Source organism: Eutrigla gurnardus, assembly GCF_963514095.1.
Source record: "Eutrigla gurnardus genome assembly, chromosome: 6".
Taxonomy (NCBI): Eukaryota; Metazoa; Chordata; class Actinopteri; order Perciformes; family Triglidae; genus Eutrigla; species Eutrigla gurnardus.
The window spans coordinates 21,268,968-21,289,059 of NC_139920.1; the positions used below are offsets into that span (position 1 = coordinate 21,268,968).

General features: G+C 45.5%; 2 protein-coding genes across 5 annotated transcripts in view; one reads left to right on the top strand and one right to left on the bottom strand.

Annotated features, from left to right (window-relative positions):
* Positions 1-388: 388 nt before the first annotated feature.
* Positions 389-14,233, top strand: fip1l1a (FIP1 like 1a). Its single transcript, XM_084010984.1, has 10 exons — positions 389-454; positions 1,211-1,268; positions 2,546-2,769; positions 2,848-2,963; positions 3,052-3,125; positions 5,267-5,342; positions 5,428-5,518; positions 10,492-10,546; positions 12,950-13,002; positions 13,484-14,233. Exons 3-10 carry the CDS (start codon positions 2,586-2,588, stop codon positions 13,780-13,782), a joined length of 948 nt encoding a protein of 315 aa, XP_083867110.1. The 5' UTR covers positions 389-454; positions 1,211-1,268; positions 2,546-2,585; the 3' UTR covers positions 13,783-14,233.
* A 4,523-nt stretch (positions 14,234-18,756) lies between these two features.
* Positions 18,757-20,092, bottom strand: part of lnx1 (ligand of numb-protein X 1) — a 31,489-nt gene continuing 30,153 nt past the window's right edge. For all 4 annotated transcript variants that reach the window (XM_084010980.1, XM_084010979.1, XM_084010982.1 and 1 more), the window contains one exon: positions 18,757-19,654. In XM_084010980.1, the coding sequence (XP_083867106.1) occupies positions 19,519-19,654 (136 nt within the window). In that variant the 3' untranslated portion in view covers positions 18,757-19,518. The remainder of the gene's footprint in view (positions 19,655-20,092) is intronic.

A 20,092-nucleotide genomic window follows, 5' to 3' on the forward strand; every position in this document is an offset into this window, starting at 1 on the left:
GGAATAAAGGCGTCACGTAAAGCGCTGACTCGTCACCATGGCAATAAAAAACAACCAGAGTCAAAGCACATCGTTTAATATTATTACAGAGCCTCTAGAATCCAATGTTCTTGTAAGTAGATATATTTTTATGGTTGAAAATAAAAAATAAAAATAGTATTAAAAGAAAAAGAATCCAAACGTCTGTAAAACGGCGGTTTATTGCAGTTGGTCAACACAGCCCCAGACGGCTTCTGACCAATGACAGAAGCTGTCATTGTCTCCTTAGCAACAATTTCATCTGTATATTACTGATAAAAAAAATAGACAGGACCTCCCGGCTTATTTATCAGTTTTCCACATTTATAAGATTTATTCTGTTTATTTATTTGTTGAAATATTAAATAAATGTATTCATCTGAGTCTGATTTCGAAGTTGTCGCTGAAGATGACGAGGAGGGGAAACTATATCAATGTAAGTTTAAAACACACTAAACGTTAGAGCAGGTTAATGTGTTTTTGTCTCAATTTTTGAATATATTACAATAAAAAACAATATTATAATTAACCAATGGTGGATGAAGTAGGTTAATGTGTTTAAGTAGAAGTACCGCCTGTTAATGGCAAAACGTACTTAAAGTAGGCAATCAAAAGTAAAAGTAAATTTTAAAATATGATATTAGTATAGTATATTAAACAGTTATTACTAATTACATTTAACATTATTTTAATGTTGCAGTTCATCGCTTTGGAGTCAGTTGTAGTGGAGCAGAATTTTAAAGTAGCATAAAATTGAAATACTGAAATAGTGAATTTCTATTATCAGGATAATTGTATCGTCACATTAGTGACTATAAATAAGCCGTCTAGCTTGCTGTCATCGTAGAGAAGTGAAAAATAGAGTATAATTTTAAAAATACAGGATACAAAAATACATTTCCTTTACTTATGTATCTTTTTTTTTATGCATGGAGGCCTTATTATAAAAGATTTTTCAGATTAAGAGATTCCAGTATGTTTAAGTGTGATTATCTTGATAGTTGTGACATTTCCATATCGCTCTGTGCCTAAAAGTACTTCAGAAAATGTTACTTCCCACCACTGAGGTTAATTAGCGAGATCAATGCTGATGATGGTTTTAGGTCTCATCTCATCTCACCGTCTACCGCTTATTTGGTGTACAGTTAAAAGTATCAGGCCAATAACGTGAAGTTTGTCATGTGTGTTTCAGTTATTTATGACATCACAGATGATAAGGAGGAAAAAGAGGAGCTTCAAGTCCCATCCAGGTTTGTATACTTTATGTCACACATGGTACTTTAATTTTGTTGAGTATCTCACTCCACTACATTAATTAATGGGAATTTAATATAAAAGTAGTTGAAATGAGTCCAAACCTCTCAACCAGCTTCAACATTATCACAATGCTCATATATAAATGCATAAATAATTATAATCCAATAATATAATATGAGACTTATTATTCTGCAAAAACCTTCAATTACTTTCAGTACGTTTTGATGTTCTTCACTTTTACTACAAAGTATTTCTATGCTGGAGTATTGGTTTCCCAAAGTAGAAGATCCCCCTATACTTATAAATAAAAAGAAAGGCAATGAGAGCAAAAAAAGGTTTTAAAAATGCAATAAGAGAAAAATCAAATCATTTTATTTATTTTTTATATTTCATCTCGACTTTAAAGAACAAACGTGACAGTTGATAATTCTGAAAGGAAAGCTCACGTTTGATCTTTTCCCAACAGAACAAAAACCATCTCTATAAAATAAATAAAAGATGTGCCTCTTTAGTTCAGATTGCTTCATCGTGTTTGCCTTTGTGCCATGCAGCAAATGTAACAGATGTTTTTTTTATATATAAAATGATGTTATATCATTCTCTAGGATGATATTACAACAAGAGTCTGAGTGAAGCGCTACACTCCCATTACTTCCCTCCATGTTCATAATTCAGCATTTTTGTCACAGTTTCTGTCAAATAAACTCCGTTTTGATATGAAAGCGAATATAATTATTATTTTAATGTGTTTCTTTTTGCTTTGTGGGGTAATTTGAAAGCTGTCCAAGATGATGAAGATGGTGACACTGAGAGCTCTGATGAATGCAGTGATTTTTTTAAATTTATTTTGTGTGTGTGTGTGTGTGTGTGTGTGTGTGTGTGTGTGTGTGTGTGTGTGTGTGTGTGTGTGTGTGTGTGTGTGTGTGTGTGTGTGTGTGTGTGTGTGTGTGTGTGTGAAACCATGCAGCCGCGGAATACTGCTAACTTTCCATCTTCTGACATTTTTCAGCCTTTTTATTGTTTTTGTGTTTGCCTGTTGGGTATAATATGAAAGTGCTTCATTTGTCAGTAAAGCCCACTTCTGTCAAAATGTAGCTTTGAGATATTTTCATTGTTTGTTTGTTTCTCTGATGTATTCGTCTTGTGTGCGAATGCGCCATTTAAAATGAGGTCATCATCTCCGAGCCAGACAGCCGTGTTTCTCTGTTCACGTTGTTGTTCACGTTAGTGTCACCATGACGGAGGTAACGTGTTTGTAATGTCCTCGCAGCACCAGGAGATCACCCGTGCACGTTGAAACCAAAGATGAAATGACACATGCAGTCGGTAAGTTGGAGCTTGAAGACTCAAAGACTCAACGACACAAAGACACAAAGACACAAAGCCAGAATGCTGCAGCCGGACCAGACGGACCAGACCTGGACCCTTTGGACAACATCCCACAAGTCCGGATGGAGGCGATATACTCTGAGAAGAAGCCTTGGACAAAACCTGGTAGGTAGGATGATGATGGAGCTTCTTCTCTACGTGGTTTGTTGACTCGTTCATCACAAGGTTGTGTTTTTCTTTCAGGCGCCAACATCTCAGATTATTTTAACTACGGTTTCACTGAAAGAAGCTGGAACATCTACTCCAGGAAACAGGCGAAGGTCCGCGCAGCCAACAGGAAGCTGTTCACCCGGATCAAGGTGAGATCAGAGAGGATGAGTGTCTGAAGAAGGAGAATTGCTGTTCTTAATCTGAACTAACGTGGCTGTTGTTCCCACTCATGTCCAGCAGGGGCAGACTAGACAGGATGGAAGAGGGTCTGGTGTCGCGTCCTCAGGCAGGTCATCTTTACTCGCCTCCAGGTCGGTGACACGTCTTCCGTCGGTGCTTCATCCCGTTCATGGCTGGGACGGCGAGCGCCGCGAAGCCGGCAGCTGCTTGTTTGTGTTTTGTTTTTACCACAACAACCATCAGCCGGCTGCCATCTGTTCCCTCTGATCCTAAGACGGGCTCAGCACATAAGGGTTGTGTTGGCAGGGGATCCCGAAGAGCTGAACAGAGGCTCACGTTCATAAAGGCTGCAGGGACGTTTCATAGAAGGAGTGTAAACACACACACAGTCCAAGTAGTTCATTATATTTTTATTTTACAAATTACTTTCACATACTTACACATAAAATAACAATATCTTTTAACGATATCTTGGGTACAAAGTGGTGGAAAGTAAATAAGCATTTTTACTCAAGTGCTTAATTACAATTTTCGTTCTATTTCCGTTCTGTGAACGTCGAGGTGAAGCTTCTCTGTCCGTTTGGAGCAGCAGGGCTGAAGTCTGTTGGAGACACGGCTGTAAACCGGACTCACGGTGCTTTACAGCCCACTTACTCCCCCATCATTTATGAATATGCTCACGAGAAGCAGATGCTTGTCATGTTAGTAAATAGTATCCCGTCCCAGCATGCATTTTGGGTTTATTTATGGACCAGGTGCTGTATGCCTTCCCTCCCTCCCAGTGTAGGTGAATGGTTGTCTTACTCACGCTTACCGGCCATGTCATTAAACCTCTGTCCCTCGATCATGGGGGGAGGACATGTGGATCTGACCCCCTGTGACAGACCTGGACCAGGACGGAGGACCAGGAAGTCCTGCTGCAGCCAAGACAAATACAAACAGCAAAGTATTTGAATTCAAGCATTCAAGGATCATTTATTGTTATTGTACTGTTTGTTACGCAAGAAAAACAAAAAGATTTCTCGCTTTCATTCCTGCGGTGCACGTTTTGAATTTGTATATTTAAAAAAAACATCTCTCTGGGCAGAACACAACATGTCAAATATCTTACCGGTCAAAAAAAAACATAATCCCTGACTGTTTTTTAGCAGTGAGCATCACTGATGTCCTGTCTCCTCTCGTCCCATCAGTCTGATCCAGGATCTGCGATGGAGCAAACCGGACATTAGCCAGGAGCATGCTGGGTAGTGGAGTTAGCTCCTATGTCATGTGTGCTCGAGATAAAAAAATAAAAAAAAAACAGAAAATGAAGACAAACGTAGTGAAATCGATGCCATAACGAGCGCTTCGACTGTTTGAAACTGAAGTTTACTATTAACTCTTCCTTCGTCACCAAACAACACTCTGTCCCCTCCACTAGCACTGATGCTAATCATGAGTGTCCACACATCCCAGCCTTGCACGCTAGCTCAAATTCACAAATGCTTTGGCTGTATTTCTGCACCATAACCCAACCGTAAGCCTGCTACAAGTAGCATTAGCTATTGGTGCTAACAATTAGCTTAAGCTCACTGAAAGGGCAACCGCAGAATGGAATTTCTAAAGGGCGCACCGCATGACCCACTGGGCTGGGTCTATGTTGCTTTAACTGTAGCATGAAAGCATGGTGGAATCAGCAAGCTAGCTTGCTAGCTAACTAACTAGCCAGCCTCTAAATGACTTAAACACACCCTCTTGTCACAGCGTAGGAAAGCAACTTCCTGTATCAGAATGAAAAGGGCTGTTCTCTGACTACACAGCTGCTGCGTTAAAGGTATATTTGGTGTGTATTTCAAAGCGGCAGCAACAGAAGAGACATGAAGCAGCTCGCCGTCTCCGTCAAGCTGCTGTTAGATGCCGTTGTTATTCCTGGGTTTTTCTTCTCCTGTATGTTTTTGTCTGCTGTTGATTAAGTCCTAGTGACAGAAAGGGGTTATTATCCCATCTGTGTGTGTGTGTGTGTGTGTGTGTGTGTTTTGGGGGGGGGGATGTTAGGATTGTAAAGGGCCGTTTTGTGAAGGAGGCGAGATGACCCAGATAAGGAGCTTTAATGCATTAATGGACCTACAGGGTTGTTGTCAGGACGCAGGGAGTGAGACGGGGACAAAGTCCTTCATGACGTTATATAAGTGTACATCAGAATGTGATTATGAAAACCACGACTTCTCTTTAAGATCTGATGATTTTTTTTTTGGCCTAGATGTGATGATTCGTGTGATCATGTGATCAACAGACGGCCCGTCAATGTGATTGGAGGACGAGCCAGAGCCCGGAGCAGGAAGCAAGGGCCCCGACACCTCGGTTCTCAGGTGTGTGTGTGTGTGTGTGTGTGTGTGTGTGTGTGTGTGTATTCGTGTGTCACTGAAGCTTTTAATACCTGTGTTTATATTGCAGGTGGCGACTGTGACGTCCCCTGAGGAGGACAGATTTACTTTTTATCCTCTGCCGTCTTTCAGTTCTGTGTTTGCACACGTCCCTCCAGCACGTAAGTCACAAACAACACGTTTTTGTATGCATGCTCAGTCACGTGATCGAGACCTGACCTTTACTTGTCTCTCTCTCTAAAGTAAAAAGTCTTAATTAGCACAGAATCCAGAAGAGTATAAAAAAAAAAAAAACGCTATTCCACAGAAATTAATTCAACATTATCCAGATTAAAGCTCAATCATTTTCAAGAACACACATGCAGAACATTTGTAGCCTCTGCAGTCACAGAATCTGAAGGGTCACAGAATCTGTTGCAACACCGGTGTTTGTTGGAGAACAGAAAGTTGAGCTCCGTGTTATCTGGAAGATTTTTGCAGCGTCATGGCTGAACATTTTCAGCTGACTTGGACGATGCGGATGCAACGTGAGATTGCGAGAACGAGTCTTTCTCCCGGAGTCACACCTGGTTAGACACTATAACAAACAGCCGAAGATAAAGGAAAAGGTTTCTTCTAATAATAATTTGAGCCTGTCAGTGGCAGAAACTTTTAGCCCGTTTAGCGGCTGCAGCGTTTTCTCCATCAACACCTGACGAACTTTCTAAAAGCCTCGTCGGCACAAAAACATGAGAAAACAGGGTCCAGGTTGGAAAAACACAGGAGTTGCCCTTTAGGGTAAATCTCCTTGCACACTGCCCTTTTGTCATCCGACGCTGTGATTATGAACAGATGAGTTGTCTTTTAAGGAGCGGGGGGGCTTTAAGAGGAGCATGGAGGTTTCAGGTGGAGAGGGCCCCGTTGGATCCCGCTGAGATCACGCAGCTGCACAAATGACTAATGGCGATCGGACGGCGTGTGTTTGTGGAGCTTGTCATAATAAATAACCCCACGGAGGTGAAGGACGGAGGTGAACAGTGTGTGTGTGTGTGTGTGTGTGTGCGTGTGGCAGGTGTGTGTAGTGCCATCCAGGTGCCGTCAGGCCTCAGACTTCCTCTTTGGTCTTCGTGATGAATCGGATAGAAATCCAGGAAGACTCCCCGGGCTTTCACACACAGCTGAGCTCATGCCATATCTTCATCTTCAAACGGTTCAAAAATAGATGCGTCGGGTCCAGACCCTGTCTTACCCCCCCCCCCCCCCCCCCCCCCCCCATGTGAGCCCCATACGGCCCGGCGGACCCCGTGCCAGAGCCACTAATACAACCAAAATATCAAACATCCTGCCGACTGCAGCTTTGAACAGTCGACTCCGACTTTGAAGTGCATTCGCGTGGCTTTTATCTGGGCCACGCCTCCTTTTCTTTAAGTTATAGGCCCGGCCTGCTTTCGTGATGCAAATGTCTAACATTATAAAAAAAATAGCCCTTGCTTAAAAAAAAAAGTTAAAAAAAAATGCTGGGCCAGCATATAGTGGAAGGAGAAATGTGCTGAGCAGACGGAGGGAGCGGGGCAGCAGGATGGAAGGCGTTGGGTTTTTCTGTCATGTTTCTGTTTGTTTCCCAGTCAGCTCACATCAGACGACACGCATGTTTGATAGCTGCAGCTTCTGGAGCGGAGATGAGTCATCGCAGCGTCGTTCATTATGTCATCGACCGGTGCAGCCGGGCGCTCCAAGGTGAGGCCGCCGGCTGCACACTGACGCTTCCACCGGCCGGTTAGTGGGTCACTACAGCAGGTGTAGCAGCACCACCTTGACGTTAGCACTAATGCATCGACGAGAGGATCACAGATGAGCAGATGTGCAGGTCTCTCTGAAGTCACCGTCCCATCACCAGCTGACCTCAGATCAGAGAACCGCCGTAGATTTTCATTAGAATGGAAAGGAGGAACGTATTAAAGCTACTATGAGGAACTTTGAACTGGTTAGCTGGTCTACTAACCTGAGCTCTGGGCCCAACTGCTCCTTTCGTTGGACCCCCCGGACCCCGCCGGAGGGAAGGGAGGCACGGGAGACCCAGAACCAGGACTCATGGGGGCAGACTGTCAGAGCATGCTGCAGTAAAATAAGAGGTTTTCTAAAGGGAGTCTGGTGCTTAAAAACACTACCACTTTTGTCCACAGGCACCGCCAAACATCCACGTAGTAGCTTTAAAAAAAAAGAAATAAAAAAAACCCAATGAGATTTAGACTTTCCAAGAAAACATATTCAGTTACATGGAAGGTCTGCTTCCAGTTTAGATTGTGAGCTTTTGCAGTTGAAGCTTTTGACCAGCAGCTAATGGTTTTGCCCTTTGGAGGGCGGCGGGTCAATGACAGGACACCGTCGCTGCGAGGGGAAGCCACACATCTGTCCGTGTGCATGGCTGTGTCTCGGAGGGCGCGAGGCGCTGAGGAACCTCAGACCTCGGCTGTAAAAGGGCAGAACGGCAGCATGTGGTTCGACGTGAAATATCAGCTCCTCCATCTAAAAGCCTGCAGCTCTGTGAAACATTAGCACGGCAGAGAACGCCACGCAAGCACAATCTGCAGCAATTAGCCTTCAGCCATTAGCTCTCTCATACGCTGCCAAGCGTGGAGCTGCAGCCCTCGCTGGAGAGCACCACAGGTAGAAACAATTACTCACTCACGCTAGCACCGATGGCATGTGTGTGTGTGTGTGTGTGTGTGTGTGTGTGTGTGTGTGTGTTTGTGTATGCAACGTGCACTGCCCCGCCTAATTACTGTGGGAAGGAGACGCTCTACTTTTAATCCCTTTTTAATAAACAAATCTAGTATTTTCTACATGAAGTGCCTTTAAGCGACAACAGATCTTCATTTTGTGTTGATTCTGGCGCCCCCTGTGGACAAAAACAGTAGTGTTTCATGGGCAGCGCCACATAGCATGGTACAGATCTGGAGCTGCTAAAGTCCCTTTAGAAAACCTCTCATTTTACTGCAGCATGGTCTGACAGTCTACCCCCATCGGTTCTGGATCTGGTTTCTCCCGTGCCTCCATTTCCCTCCAGCGAGCCCAGGACTACGGCCTGGTCCTCCGGCTTCAGGTCTCTGCTTCCTGGACCAATGACAGACATTAAGGATATCTAAATAGCAAATCCTGTCACTGATGGACTCGTCAACTCATGTCGGTCATACAGAGGCATCAGTACTGAATTAGTACTGAGTAACACTAACAGTGTGTCCTGGTCCCTGGTCTTTGTGTGTTCCTGATGAGGAATCGCCAACACTTCAGGCCCAGTTTTCCCTCTCAGACTGATGGCGGTTTCTGTGCCTCTTCCCTCGGGGGTCCCGGGGTCTGAAGTATCAAAGGGGCCTTGCTGGTTCAGGTCTTCCTTTTGCGAGAGGTTCAGGCCCTCTCAACTCTGTGGGACTCTGCGTTTGAAAGGGGAAGGAAGACGTTCTACATTTCATTTACAAAGCAGCGGAGCGCTGAGCTCCTTTTTCATCGTCGAGCTGGAACTCTTATTATTCTTCCTCGTGTTTCAGATATTTCTGCTTTTCTTTTTTGGGGTTTCTGTAGAAACGGCTCTGAGCTGCTCTCACGTTAGGGGTCTTTACAGAAGAAAGAAGGGGATGGTATCCAGATGTGAATGTGTTTCTGCCCTGCTCTTCAAAAGAATCTGTGTGTGTGTGTGTGTGTGTGTGTGTGTGTGTGTGTGTGTGTGTGTGTTGCTCGGTCACGTCAAGTTTGAGCATTATTACAAGCGGGGCCATTAGTCGTGCAGCCGAGCGTTTGACTTGCTGTTTTATTGACGGAGGAAAATGAAAGTATGATCACGTCGCTCCGGCATCCTGCAGCCGATCTACCGTCTCCACCTAAAGACGGGGCATAATGAAGGACGAGGTTCTGTTCTTGGTTGTTATTTAAGCCGACACATTGATCTTCAAACACTTAACTTCCTATTATTCACATAAACATCCAACTGAAATATCTCTTCTTAGTTGAGAGGATTGTCTCACGTCTGCATCACATTAACAGAGTTCTCTCTCTGTCTGCCGTTCTGAAGCTTATTTTTAGAAAGTGAAGTTTGAAATCTGAGTGTGATGGAATCGTTTGATTCCGTTTTTAAAATGTTGTAAATTTGCATTGAAGCCGGGTCGTTTTGCTCATAGAGTTTTATGACAGTTAATTTAAAGCTACGGTCTACATTCTGAAAATCAGTTGAGCCCCCCCCCCCTCAACCAACCCCTCCCCTCAGTGTTCCATGATTCCACGAGGCGGGAGTGGGAGGGGACGAGGAGGGATGACGAGGAGCAGGGGAGACGAGGGGATTGGATGGAGGGTATGAGCCAATGGGAGCCTTCCGGAGCAATGGCTCCCATTGGTCAATTTCTATGCAGGCCTACAGCTGATAGACTGAATGGATTTTTTTTAATATTCCAAATCGTAGACCATAGCTTTAAGCTCACGGTTCAGGACTCGAACAAAAACGTAGAGACGGCAGCAAACATGCTCACCGCCCAAATCATGAGTTTTAATATTTGTTGCATTTGTGATATTTAGATATTAATGTTACATTCAGAACTGGACCTAGACAACGCTGCATGTGCATGGATGCATTTACCACTTTTAAAAGGTTTTAGTCACCTTTTCTTTTGAGTGATTACGATGCTACGTCAGATTGATAATGAATATGTGACACGTATGTGGGTTTTATGTGCTTTGCAGTATGATTTTTTCCGTGCAGAATTTTCTTTTTTGTTTTTTGTTCAGGTTCATCGGCTTCTTTGTCACTTTAATGAATCCGAACATTCAACAACTTAACGTGCTTCACCGTTGACTCTAAGTAAAGATGCCTGTCTGAGTCTGACTGGAAGACAGAAATATCTAATTATCACTTATGCAAGAAATATTTTTAAAAGTTTTTATTTTGCTTTTATGGTAATTTTACCTTTGTTTTGCCATTTATATTTTTGATATGTAAAAAAAATGAACTGGTAAAAAAGTCCAAGAATCGGTTGCTATTTTCTCAATAAGGTTGCCAACGGTAACCTGGCAACCACCTGGCAACCCCTCTTGAGCCCTGATATAAAACCCTATCTCACCATCAGGAAGTGGACTCAGTAATCACGGCCTTGTCTTCTTCTCCATGCAGCTTCCTGTCACCGACCAGGACCCCCTCCCCCCTCCCCCGCTACTCCCGTGGACAGGTGAGTCCAGGACCATGTCCTCATGTAGACCTGGTCCGTACTGCATCACAGAACCAGCACACTGAACTGTATTCAGGGAGCTTTGACTCGGCTCAGAAACACACGAAGCGTGAGATGAAAAGTACAAAAAAAAAAACATTAGTCAGAGATCATTTCTAAAAGCTGCATTAGTGCTGAAAATAACTGCTGTTTGAAGCCGTTTCCCTCATTTTCTGAGGCAAACCTGGCCTCCCAGATCCGTCTGTCATCCTGATCCTGATCAGGTATCATCACTGAACTCTGCTGCCGCACCGCTAAGGACCAAATGAGGCAGAAAGTGAGACAGCATCCTTGTTTGTGGCAGTTTATCAGTATCCAAGACATCCTCCCCTCCCCCCTGTCCACATCCAAGTCACAACCTGTCTGCAAACTCCCCCATTACAGCACTAATGTACACAACATAGACCACAAGGGGGGCCACACTGGACCCCATCCTCTTACCTGAAGGAGCCCCGATGCAGCTCCACGGCCCTATTTGTTTCTGTTTGTCTCTCCGGCTTCCTGTCCCTCCATGTTTCTCCCTTCTTCTCCCTTCTCCTTCACTCTCTACTAATTTGTGGCGTCTGTGAGAGAGTCTGAGTCCACTTGGATCCTGAAGGATGGTTTTCCTCACATCTCAGTCCGTCTGCCAAATCCTCACATCCTTCAGGGACTCGCTGTTCCTGTGAACTCTGCCAGCCATCTCCCAGACGCTTATGAATCATTTCCTTTTTAACTTTCCTCCCAAACACACACACACACACACACACACACACACACACACACACACACACACACACACACACACACACACACACACACACACACACACACACACACACACACACACACAGATATGCCTATATCTCACTGCTCTCCCTCTGGGATATTAGGAACAGCAGGTATTCCTGGCATCATCGGAGCCCCTGGCTCCCCGTGCTGTGTGTGCGGGGGCCAAGGGCCCCAAAGAGATCCAAGAGTCCAAACTTAGCATTTGTATAACAGTGCTGATTTACCCACGATGTGCCTTTATGGGGAGATTCGTCACGATATTCACTCTTTCACGTTCATCTGATGAGTTTTTGTCAAATGAAAAAATATTTTTTTATGCAACCATCATTTAGAAAGTCAAACCAGAGGAAACACTCAATGTTAGCCCAACACTGTAGCTGTTTGGGTTTATTGAGTGACCGTGTTATCTGGTGCCTCTCAGCCAAATTCATCCATGGTTGCTCTTGGCAACGGCTAGCTGCTGAAAACAAAAAAAAAACCTTGAATCTGTTTTAAACACATCTGTGTTGACCTGAAGTTCCTCCCCAAGTCACCAGTTAACACGGCCACTCGTTAGACTGGAACACCCATAGCTCTGAAACCGTCCTGATCCCGTCGGTAGAAGTTGCTGATCTAACGTTCAACAGTCAGACACTTTGATGCTGCCATGTTTCATTTTATCGTACGATCCTCGTTGACTCGTCTGCAAAAGCTACTTCTGTTGCAAACGTGGCTGTAAAAGCAGCGATGTTTAGCCCGAAATAGTCCAATCTGCTGCAGATGGATCTAATAATATCTAGTTACGTCTAGATCAATAGAGTAATATGGTTTGTGCCTAAAAATCTCTTAATAACGACTTTCAACAAGTTTCATTTATAACATCGGGACATCGATGAACTCCCGACGATCACACCCCAGGCCTCCGAGGGGGGGTGTGATCAGCGTGGCCTCGGAGTGAGAGTGTGATCACTGAGCGCCGGCGAGTGCTTTGATGAACCATCAGGCGGTTATTACCCTCGCCAGCAGCTGTGTGCTCTCTCTCACCCACCACCATTCACAAACCAGCCTCGCTCTGTCTCCGTTACAGCAGAGGAGAATCACAGAGAGAGAGAGAGTTGGCCGGGTCGGTGCTGACGTAGCAGCGATGGAGCTGCTTACTACGGGATTTACAGCTCACACCTGCTGGGACGCCTTCCCATTGGCCGAGCTTCAGACACACACACACACCTTCAGCTCACTCGGAAGTTTTCAATTGGTAGCGGGTGTGAGTCCGGGGCCACGTGGACCCGGGTACAGGATCCAGATAGTAGCAGTAGTACCCCCCCATCCATCCGCTCCCCGGCCGGTTGGCGAGCACTCGCTGCACCTTGACAACGAGCCAGTCACTTCAAACGCTCGGGAAACAGCTGTGCATTCTGGGTGGGGGGGGGGGGTGCTTTGATGGTGTTGCGTTTCCATTCATTGATTCATCCGTGGGTTTGATTGCTCACTCCGTTTGTGCTACGAGCCAACGTCGAGCGTCTGCCAGGAAGATATATTTAAATAGAATCAACGTTACGTTTAAAGAGACAGGTGGAGGTTTTATGTGTTTTAATGTTCTGTTTTCATCTTCAGTGGATACAATAAAGGCTTTGATGGACCCCCGACTCAGCAGCCGTCCTTATTAGGTAGGTGTCTACTTCCTCGACGATGTCAGTGATGAGTCATAGTGACGACTTACATTACGTAATGTTATAGTATTTGGTCAGTGCGACTTTGTAGAGAGAGATGTCGTATATCGAGAGACTGTTATAAAAGTTACGTGTTATAAATGCTACGTGCTATAAATGCTATGTAGTACAATAATGAGCATAACAATGCGACCGCTGTTTGTGTCCCGAGCAAAAACCCAATTTAAATATTGACTAGTTACAAAACAATAAAGTCCACTAACGGCTGTTGTTGTTTTTGTTTGTTTTGTTACGCTAGATACCGTTACGTTGTTCCATTACATTGTTACGTGGTTAGATTTTTACATTACGATGTTAAGTCACATTGTAACATATACGTTGTCACGCTACGTTGTTACGCTACGTTGTTACGCTACGTTGTTACGCTACGTTGTTACATTACATTTTATTACGTACTTACGTTGTTATGTTGTCTCAGGTGTATCACCCATAATCCCGCGGAGTTCGGCCTTGAAGCCCGGCCTGACCCAGACCGCCGAGGCCTGGGAACGCTACCTACGACAGGAAGAGTCTGACGGAGTCGGAGAGCGTGGCCGTAATGACGGCAACAGTCGCAGAGACGGCGACAGACGCAGCAGGTCAGGTTATCCAATCACACGTCTCCATCACATCCGTCACACGTCCTCCATCATCGTCCCTCTCAGAACAGCGTGTCTGCTGAGCAGCTGTGGCCTTCTGGACTGGGCAACGCAGACTGTGTTGGTTCTGGTCCAGTGATCCTGTCTGTTTTGGGCTCCTCCGATGTTAGTGCCACGGCAGCCAGCCTGTCTCTCTCTCTCATCCACACATGTAAGTGTGAAATATGGAGCAGAGAGATAACTTAAAGAGGAAAGACAGAAACAGAAGAAAGAGGAGGAAACGGTCTGTTGGCCAGGTGAGCTGGGAGACGGGTCCAGATTCTGGTGTTGGATCATAGCGGGGGCTAAACCATGGCGCGCCGCCGCTTTAAGATGGCTTAAAATAAACTGGAATATGGATCAAGAACATATTTCTATTTCAATTCTCTAGTTTACACAGAAGATGCCAACTGCGTCTAGTGAAATCATCTCCTTCACCCGCCGGCACAGAAACCAGTATCTCACCATTTCTGTCTGTTCTGTTTGTTCCATCCAGGCAACGACCTCCGCTTCTGAAAAGTGAAGCCAAGGCCAAGTGCCTTAAACTGTCGTTCTCTCTACTGGCCACCAGGGGGGCGACGCCTCTAGTTGCAAACTTCTCAGTCTTTCTCAGTCAACATTGTAAACATTTATGTCTAAATCTCTAGTTTCAAGTCTTCTTCAATCCAGCATGATGTTCATTTCGTACATTATGGTCCATTTAGAGTCAAACAGACCAGAAAGCAGGGGATGAGTATCTCCTGCTGATGGAAAACACACAGCTACTATGAAGAAATGCTCACTACTGCAAAAGAGCGTTCATACTACTGTGACAGAATCAGGACTATTGCAAGACCAGGAAAAATGATAGGACGCATATGCAGGAATATTTTTGGGTTTTTATTACTATTTTTGTTTTGCCGGGCAGTGAGACAGGTTGGGGCAGTGAGACGGGTTGTGGGGCTGTGGTCCAGATGAAGAATAACTCGCTGTATTTTGTCATCAGGGCGCTCGTACACGTACTCACACTTACTCACACAGACTCAGGTTGGGTGATTTTGGACTCTGCTGGAAGTTATTCTCGTCCTGGCAGCGGAGGATTCATTGTTACTGAGAGAACCAGATGGAACTCCTCTGCTCCCAGCTGATTGGTTGGAGCGTCGCAGTCGTACCCGCCAACCTCCAGACCTCAGAAACCGTATTCAGACACTTCCTGGATTCTGGGGACTTTTACAGAATGCTTCTTTAAGATGACCGTCTGGCATAAACTGCTCTTTGTGTGTTTTCATTCATCACTTCACGCTTTCGAGTATTTCTCTGTCCGTCCGTTTCAACGCCACCTCAACGCTGTCCTCGCCGCGTCCATCAGAGCCCGACTCGAGAGTGTCTCTCTGCTCCACCACTCCCATTAAACGACCGTGTCGTGGAAAAAACCTTGAAGACAGTTGGCCATTGTTGTCGTCATTGAAAACACGTGGAAACAAACAAATCAAATGTCCTGGGAAATATTTTGTTGTTCTGGAAAATTATTTCAGAACATTCTCCTGTTTTCTTTTAGCTGAGATGGGACGAGACAGGGTTCGACTTAGACTACAGACCATTTGACCAATTCATGGCACGCTGATGATTAGATTTCAATTCCAGAAATATATGATGAAGCATAACCTCCATCATAAATAATATAAAATATAATGGCACCGTTTTAATCATATAATGTGAGTTAATTCTTCTATACTCTCTCGTCAACTGCAGCTGGTTGGCGCTCAATTCGACCTTCACAGTCTTTTAAGGCCTACGTAGACCAGGTAGACCATGTAGACCAGGAAAGACTACAGATTAAGAGAGTTGGATTTGTTGTAGCCGAGTTGTTGTCTGGGTGGAAACCCAGTAAGTTCATACAGAAGCAGGTTGTGGGAATGAAAAGACGATCAAAATCTGTGAAAATGTGTCATGAGTGAAGAGAGAAGGTTCCTGGGAGGACGGCGGTTATGCTGATCCTGGATCTGTGCTCGGGAGCTCACATGTGTGCTGAGTCACCCGAAGTGGCAGTGTGGCCCCTGGAGGCTTCAGCTACTGGTTATCAGCTGTGAGCGCACGCCTCCGGTCCACCGCCACCACTAATGAACTCCATGAGCGTAACGTGTTTCCATCCGCCGGCTGATCCAAGGTGTTGGTGAAACGCTGCTCTCGTCCTTCATCGGATTCACCGTCTCTTTAACGGAACGGACCAGACGGCATCTCGTTTGAACGGGTGATAACGGAGCGGAGGGAGTCTAAATGATAATCTAAATGATAATCGTCTTCCTTTCAGTCGCCCTGAAAGCTCCATTAGAAGAACGTCGAGGCTCGTTTGGGACTGAACGTGGGACAGGAAGTGATCATCAGGCAGCTGGTTTCTCAGCCTCTAACACTAACTGTCTTATTGATGCTCAGTAGAGCTGGATCCCTCTGTTAGTGTTAGTGTTGCCTGGAGTTTGGAGGTTTGGGTTCTAGTCCGGTGGATCCTCGTACAGGATCAGCCTTTTACTTGATTGGCCTCAGCTGCTCTGCCTGGAGCCACTTTGATCCCGGCTGCAGGGTCCCGATCCAGACCTGCATGTTCCTCCACCCACATCTGGTTTAGCTTCCCTTTGGCCCGACTTAATTTCTTTTTGTCTTTCTGACTCAACTTCATGCATGAAAGTCGTTCCTCTTTCCAGAGCCGATCTCAGCCTCCGAACCGAATCGGTTTGGATTTTCCAGTTCGCTTCTCCTTGCATTCGACGCCACTGTCTTTTATTAAACATACAGCATCACTTCCTGTCTTGTAGGCGACGTACATTCCTCCGCGTACGTGTTTGCTAGGTTAAAGCGTCCCGACAGGCAATTATTCCAAAACCCTGACAGTCCGAAAAAACATCCCGCTGGAAGGAAAGCCAAAGACCAAACCCTCTGATTGGCCCAAAAAACCCAACCGACGAAGGCAGCTGGTAATAAGCAGCAGAGGGCCGAGTCATGCTAGGAATGTCCGATGACATCATTCTGCTTAATAACTTGTCTTAAGAAAGGTCAATAAAAGCAGAAACACGGCACAGAGACAACATCCGTCGCTCCACTCAGCTGCTTCTTATTCTCCTGATGTGCCTTTAATGTTAATCACTCGATTCAGAAGACTGAGTCTCAGCCCCCCCCCTCCCCAGGACGAGCCTCGCCACCACTGATGAATTTAAAACAAACACAAAATGTGAAAACAATTCCCGAGGCATCCCGAGCTATAATTGGCTTGTCCTAGCCCCGCCTCCTAGGGACCCGTCTGTGTCCTCCCCGTTTGTTTCTGTGTTGAAGCCGACGGCTCCGAGAACAGAACTAATGTGGACCTCAGGTCCTCTTTGGGTCCTCTTCCTCGCCGCCAACAGAGCCGTCTGCAAATATCCAATATATTTAGCTTTGTACTCGCAACAACTCGCCCCTAAAGGCTCTCTCTCTCTCTCTCTCTCTCCTGTGTGTGTGGAGCGAGTGAATGGAAATAATTACTCCTGCTGTTTTCCTCGGCGCTGCAGAATCTGATGATACTTTAAAGGTCGGCGTGATCCTTGTGAAGCTGCAGGCGTCGCCGTGGTGACCCGTGTTGATGCAGCGAGAGAGAGACGGTTGTAAACGTAAAGTCGACATTCTCCTCCGGCAGACGTCTGGATTTTCTCTTTAATCTGACAAACAATCCATTGTCTGTATTCACTGTGTCGTTCTGTAGAGCACCGCAGGAATGGTGCCTGCTGGGTAATATGTAGGTCAATGTCGTCCAACGTCAGGCTTCTACTCGGCCATGTGACGATACGATGGAACGAGCCAAGCACATCTTGCTAGCCGAGCGAGTCGTCGCTTCTCTCAAACATAAAAGGCACAGCCTCGTGAGGTAACCGTGGTTACCAACGTCACTGCCTCTGACCAGCCAATCGCACGGCCATGACGCATGACGGCGTGATGTCGTACGTTGAGCAGCAGCACAGGAACGATAACCAATACTGTCTTCGTACTGGAGGTGGGAACTGTCGTCTTCTTTTCTTTTTGACCCGAAACCCCCAATTTTGTTTGATTTTACACTCGAAAGTAATCTCTTTGTTCCGTCCGGAGCAAACCGATTGGCTCTGGTGTCTTTACACAATCACGGATCCATCAGCGACCTGCAGCCTCAGTCCCGGGGAGAGGAACTCTTTCCCTTTCGTCTCGTTTCCCGAAGAAGCAGCTTCATCTTCAGCATGTTAACAAACAAACTACATGGCTGATGTGTTTCAGGGGCAAGGAGCGACGCCACGGTCGCCACGGCGACAGAATCAGCAGAGAAAAGGAAGGACGGCGTGGAGAGAGGCAGCGAGGACACGACGGCGAGGACAGACCGCCACCATTCAGGTCCAACAGAGACACAGAGACATGCACCAGGACCAGCAGAGGACCTACATGGTTGTTTCTGTCATAGTTATTTATAGTCTCTATGTAGTCCTTTTAGTCTCTTTGTGGTCATGTTGAGTCTTTGTGTTGTAGTTTTCTGTCTCTTTGTAGTCCTTTTAGTCTCTTTGTGGTCTTTTATAGTCTCTGTAGTCCTTTTAGTCTCTTTGTGGTCTTTTATAGTCTCTGTAGTCCTTGTAGTCTCTTTGTGGTCGTGTTGAGTCTTTGTGTTGTAGTTTTCTGTCTCTTTGTAGTCCTTTTAGTCTCTTTGTGGTCATGTTGAGTCTTTGTGTTGTAGTTTTCTGTCTCTTTGTAGTCCTTTTAGTCTCTTTGTGGTCATGTTGAGTCTTTGTGTTGTAGTTTTCTGTCTCTTTGTAGTCGGTCGTGTTCCCAGTAACACATTCAGTTCATCCACTCAGAAGCTCAACAGTCCTCATGAACGTGAACAGAATCATGATGTGATTGTCCTCTTTGTCTCAACAGCAGCAGGATGAAGAGGAGGAGGAGGAGGGACGAAGGTGAGGACAGACGCAGGAAGGACACGGAGACCAAGACATCCTCTGCCGTCAGAGACAGAAGCCGTCAACGTGCGAGACTTTGAGTCCTGCTGCTAAGTTGCTTTGAAAATGGTTGTTTTGCCGTCTTGAGCTGATTAAAGGTTTCCTCACACGACTCACTTTTTCAAATGACTTTATTGATCATTTAACCAAAAGTACCACCAGATAAACTACACAGGCCGAAGCGTGACAGACAGAACCACAGATGGGTCCACCGACACACACAACAAGTCGGTTGTTTTCTTCTCAAAGTAAGAAAGTAGTTAAGGCCTCCACAACGTCACCTCATGAACACATTGATCCCTTATTTATTTTTTTTAGATATTTTTTTATTGCCAGTGGTTTGGATTATTGAGCCTACGGCTTCTGAAGTGAAAGAAAAGAAACCTCGACAGGGACTCGTACTCGGTGACGAGTCGTCATGCCGACGGATGAAGACGACGAGTCAGAACGAACAGAACGGAGATTTAAAGGCCGACCCACAAACGAACTAAAGAAACGTATTACAAGTGCTCGGATCTCTGCCTTTTTTTTTTTTTTTTTCTAGACATCCAACATTTACAGTAAAGAAATGTGAGTCCAACTTAATGCTAATCTATAACTACTGGATCGGCAACGTGTCGTGTCTCCCCTCCGCCTGCCGGACGCTGGAGAACGGCCGCGACCTCCGACCCGACGACGCCAACGTCCCGGCCACAAAGCGGCTCAGCGTCCCGGATCCTCCTCGCTCAGCGTCCTGGGAGGAGTCCGTCAAACCGCCGGTAAACAATCCAGTCCTGTGTTTGTCCGTCTCCTAACCAAAGAGTCTCAGCTGTCCATCGGGAGAAATATCCGCACAGCTTCCTGCTGGTCGGTCGGTCCAGAGCACTGACTTCCTGCTACAGCAGGCTGCCGGGCCAGGACACGATGGTCAGGGTGATCCGGCCCCGGAGCTCCTTCAGGAGGCGCACCAGCGCCGTGTGGGTCATCCCCCAGGTGCTGGTCCCGTTCACCTCCAGCAGGATGTCGCCGCACCTGCAGAGAGCAGAACGCCGCGGAGGAAGCAGGTTAAACTCCAGACGGGAAACTTTTATGTTATTTTCTGTTTCATCGCATAATATAGACATTAGATCGGATTTCCTGTCGCAACGTTTGTTAACGCGTAGCTGACAACTTGCACCAGCACTGTTGCCCTAGCAACAGAACGGCAGTAACAAAGGTCGATAACAGGCCGTTCACATGACGTATCGACTGTATAAAAATATCCATGTCGACAAACAGATTCTTTCTGCACATCAATAATAATAATAAAATTACTGCTAATAATAATAATACTACTACTACTACTGATAATGATAATACTAGTACTAATAATACTACTTGTACTACTAATACTACTACTACTAATAATACTAGTACTAATAATATTACTTGTACTAATAATGATAATAATACTACTAGTATAAATGATAA

Coding starts and splice junctions, on each gene's coding strand:
- fip1l1a (XM_084010984.1), top strand. CDS start 2,586: ATGACACATGCAGTCGGTAAGTTGGAGCTTGAAGACTCAAAGACTCAA. Junction 2,964..3,051: donor AGCTGTTCACCCGGATCAAG/GTGAGATCAGAG, acceptor ACTCATGTCCAG/CAGGGGCAGACTAGACAGGA. Junction 5,519..10,491: donor TGCACACGTCCCTCCAGCAC/GTAAGTCACAAA, acceptor TTCTCCATGCAG/CTTCCTGTCACCGACCAGGA.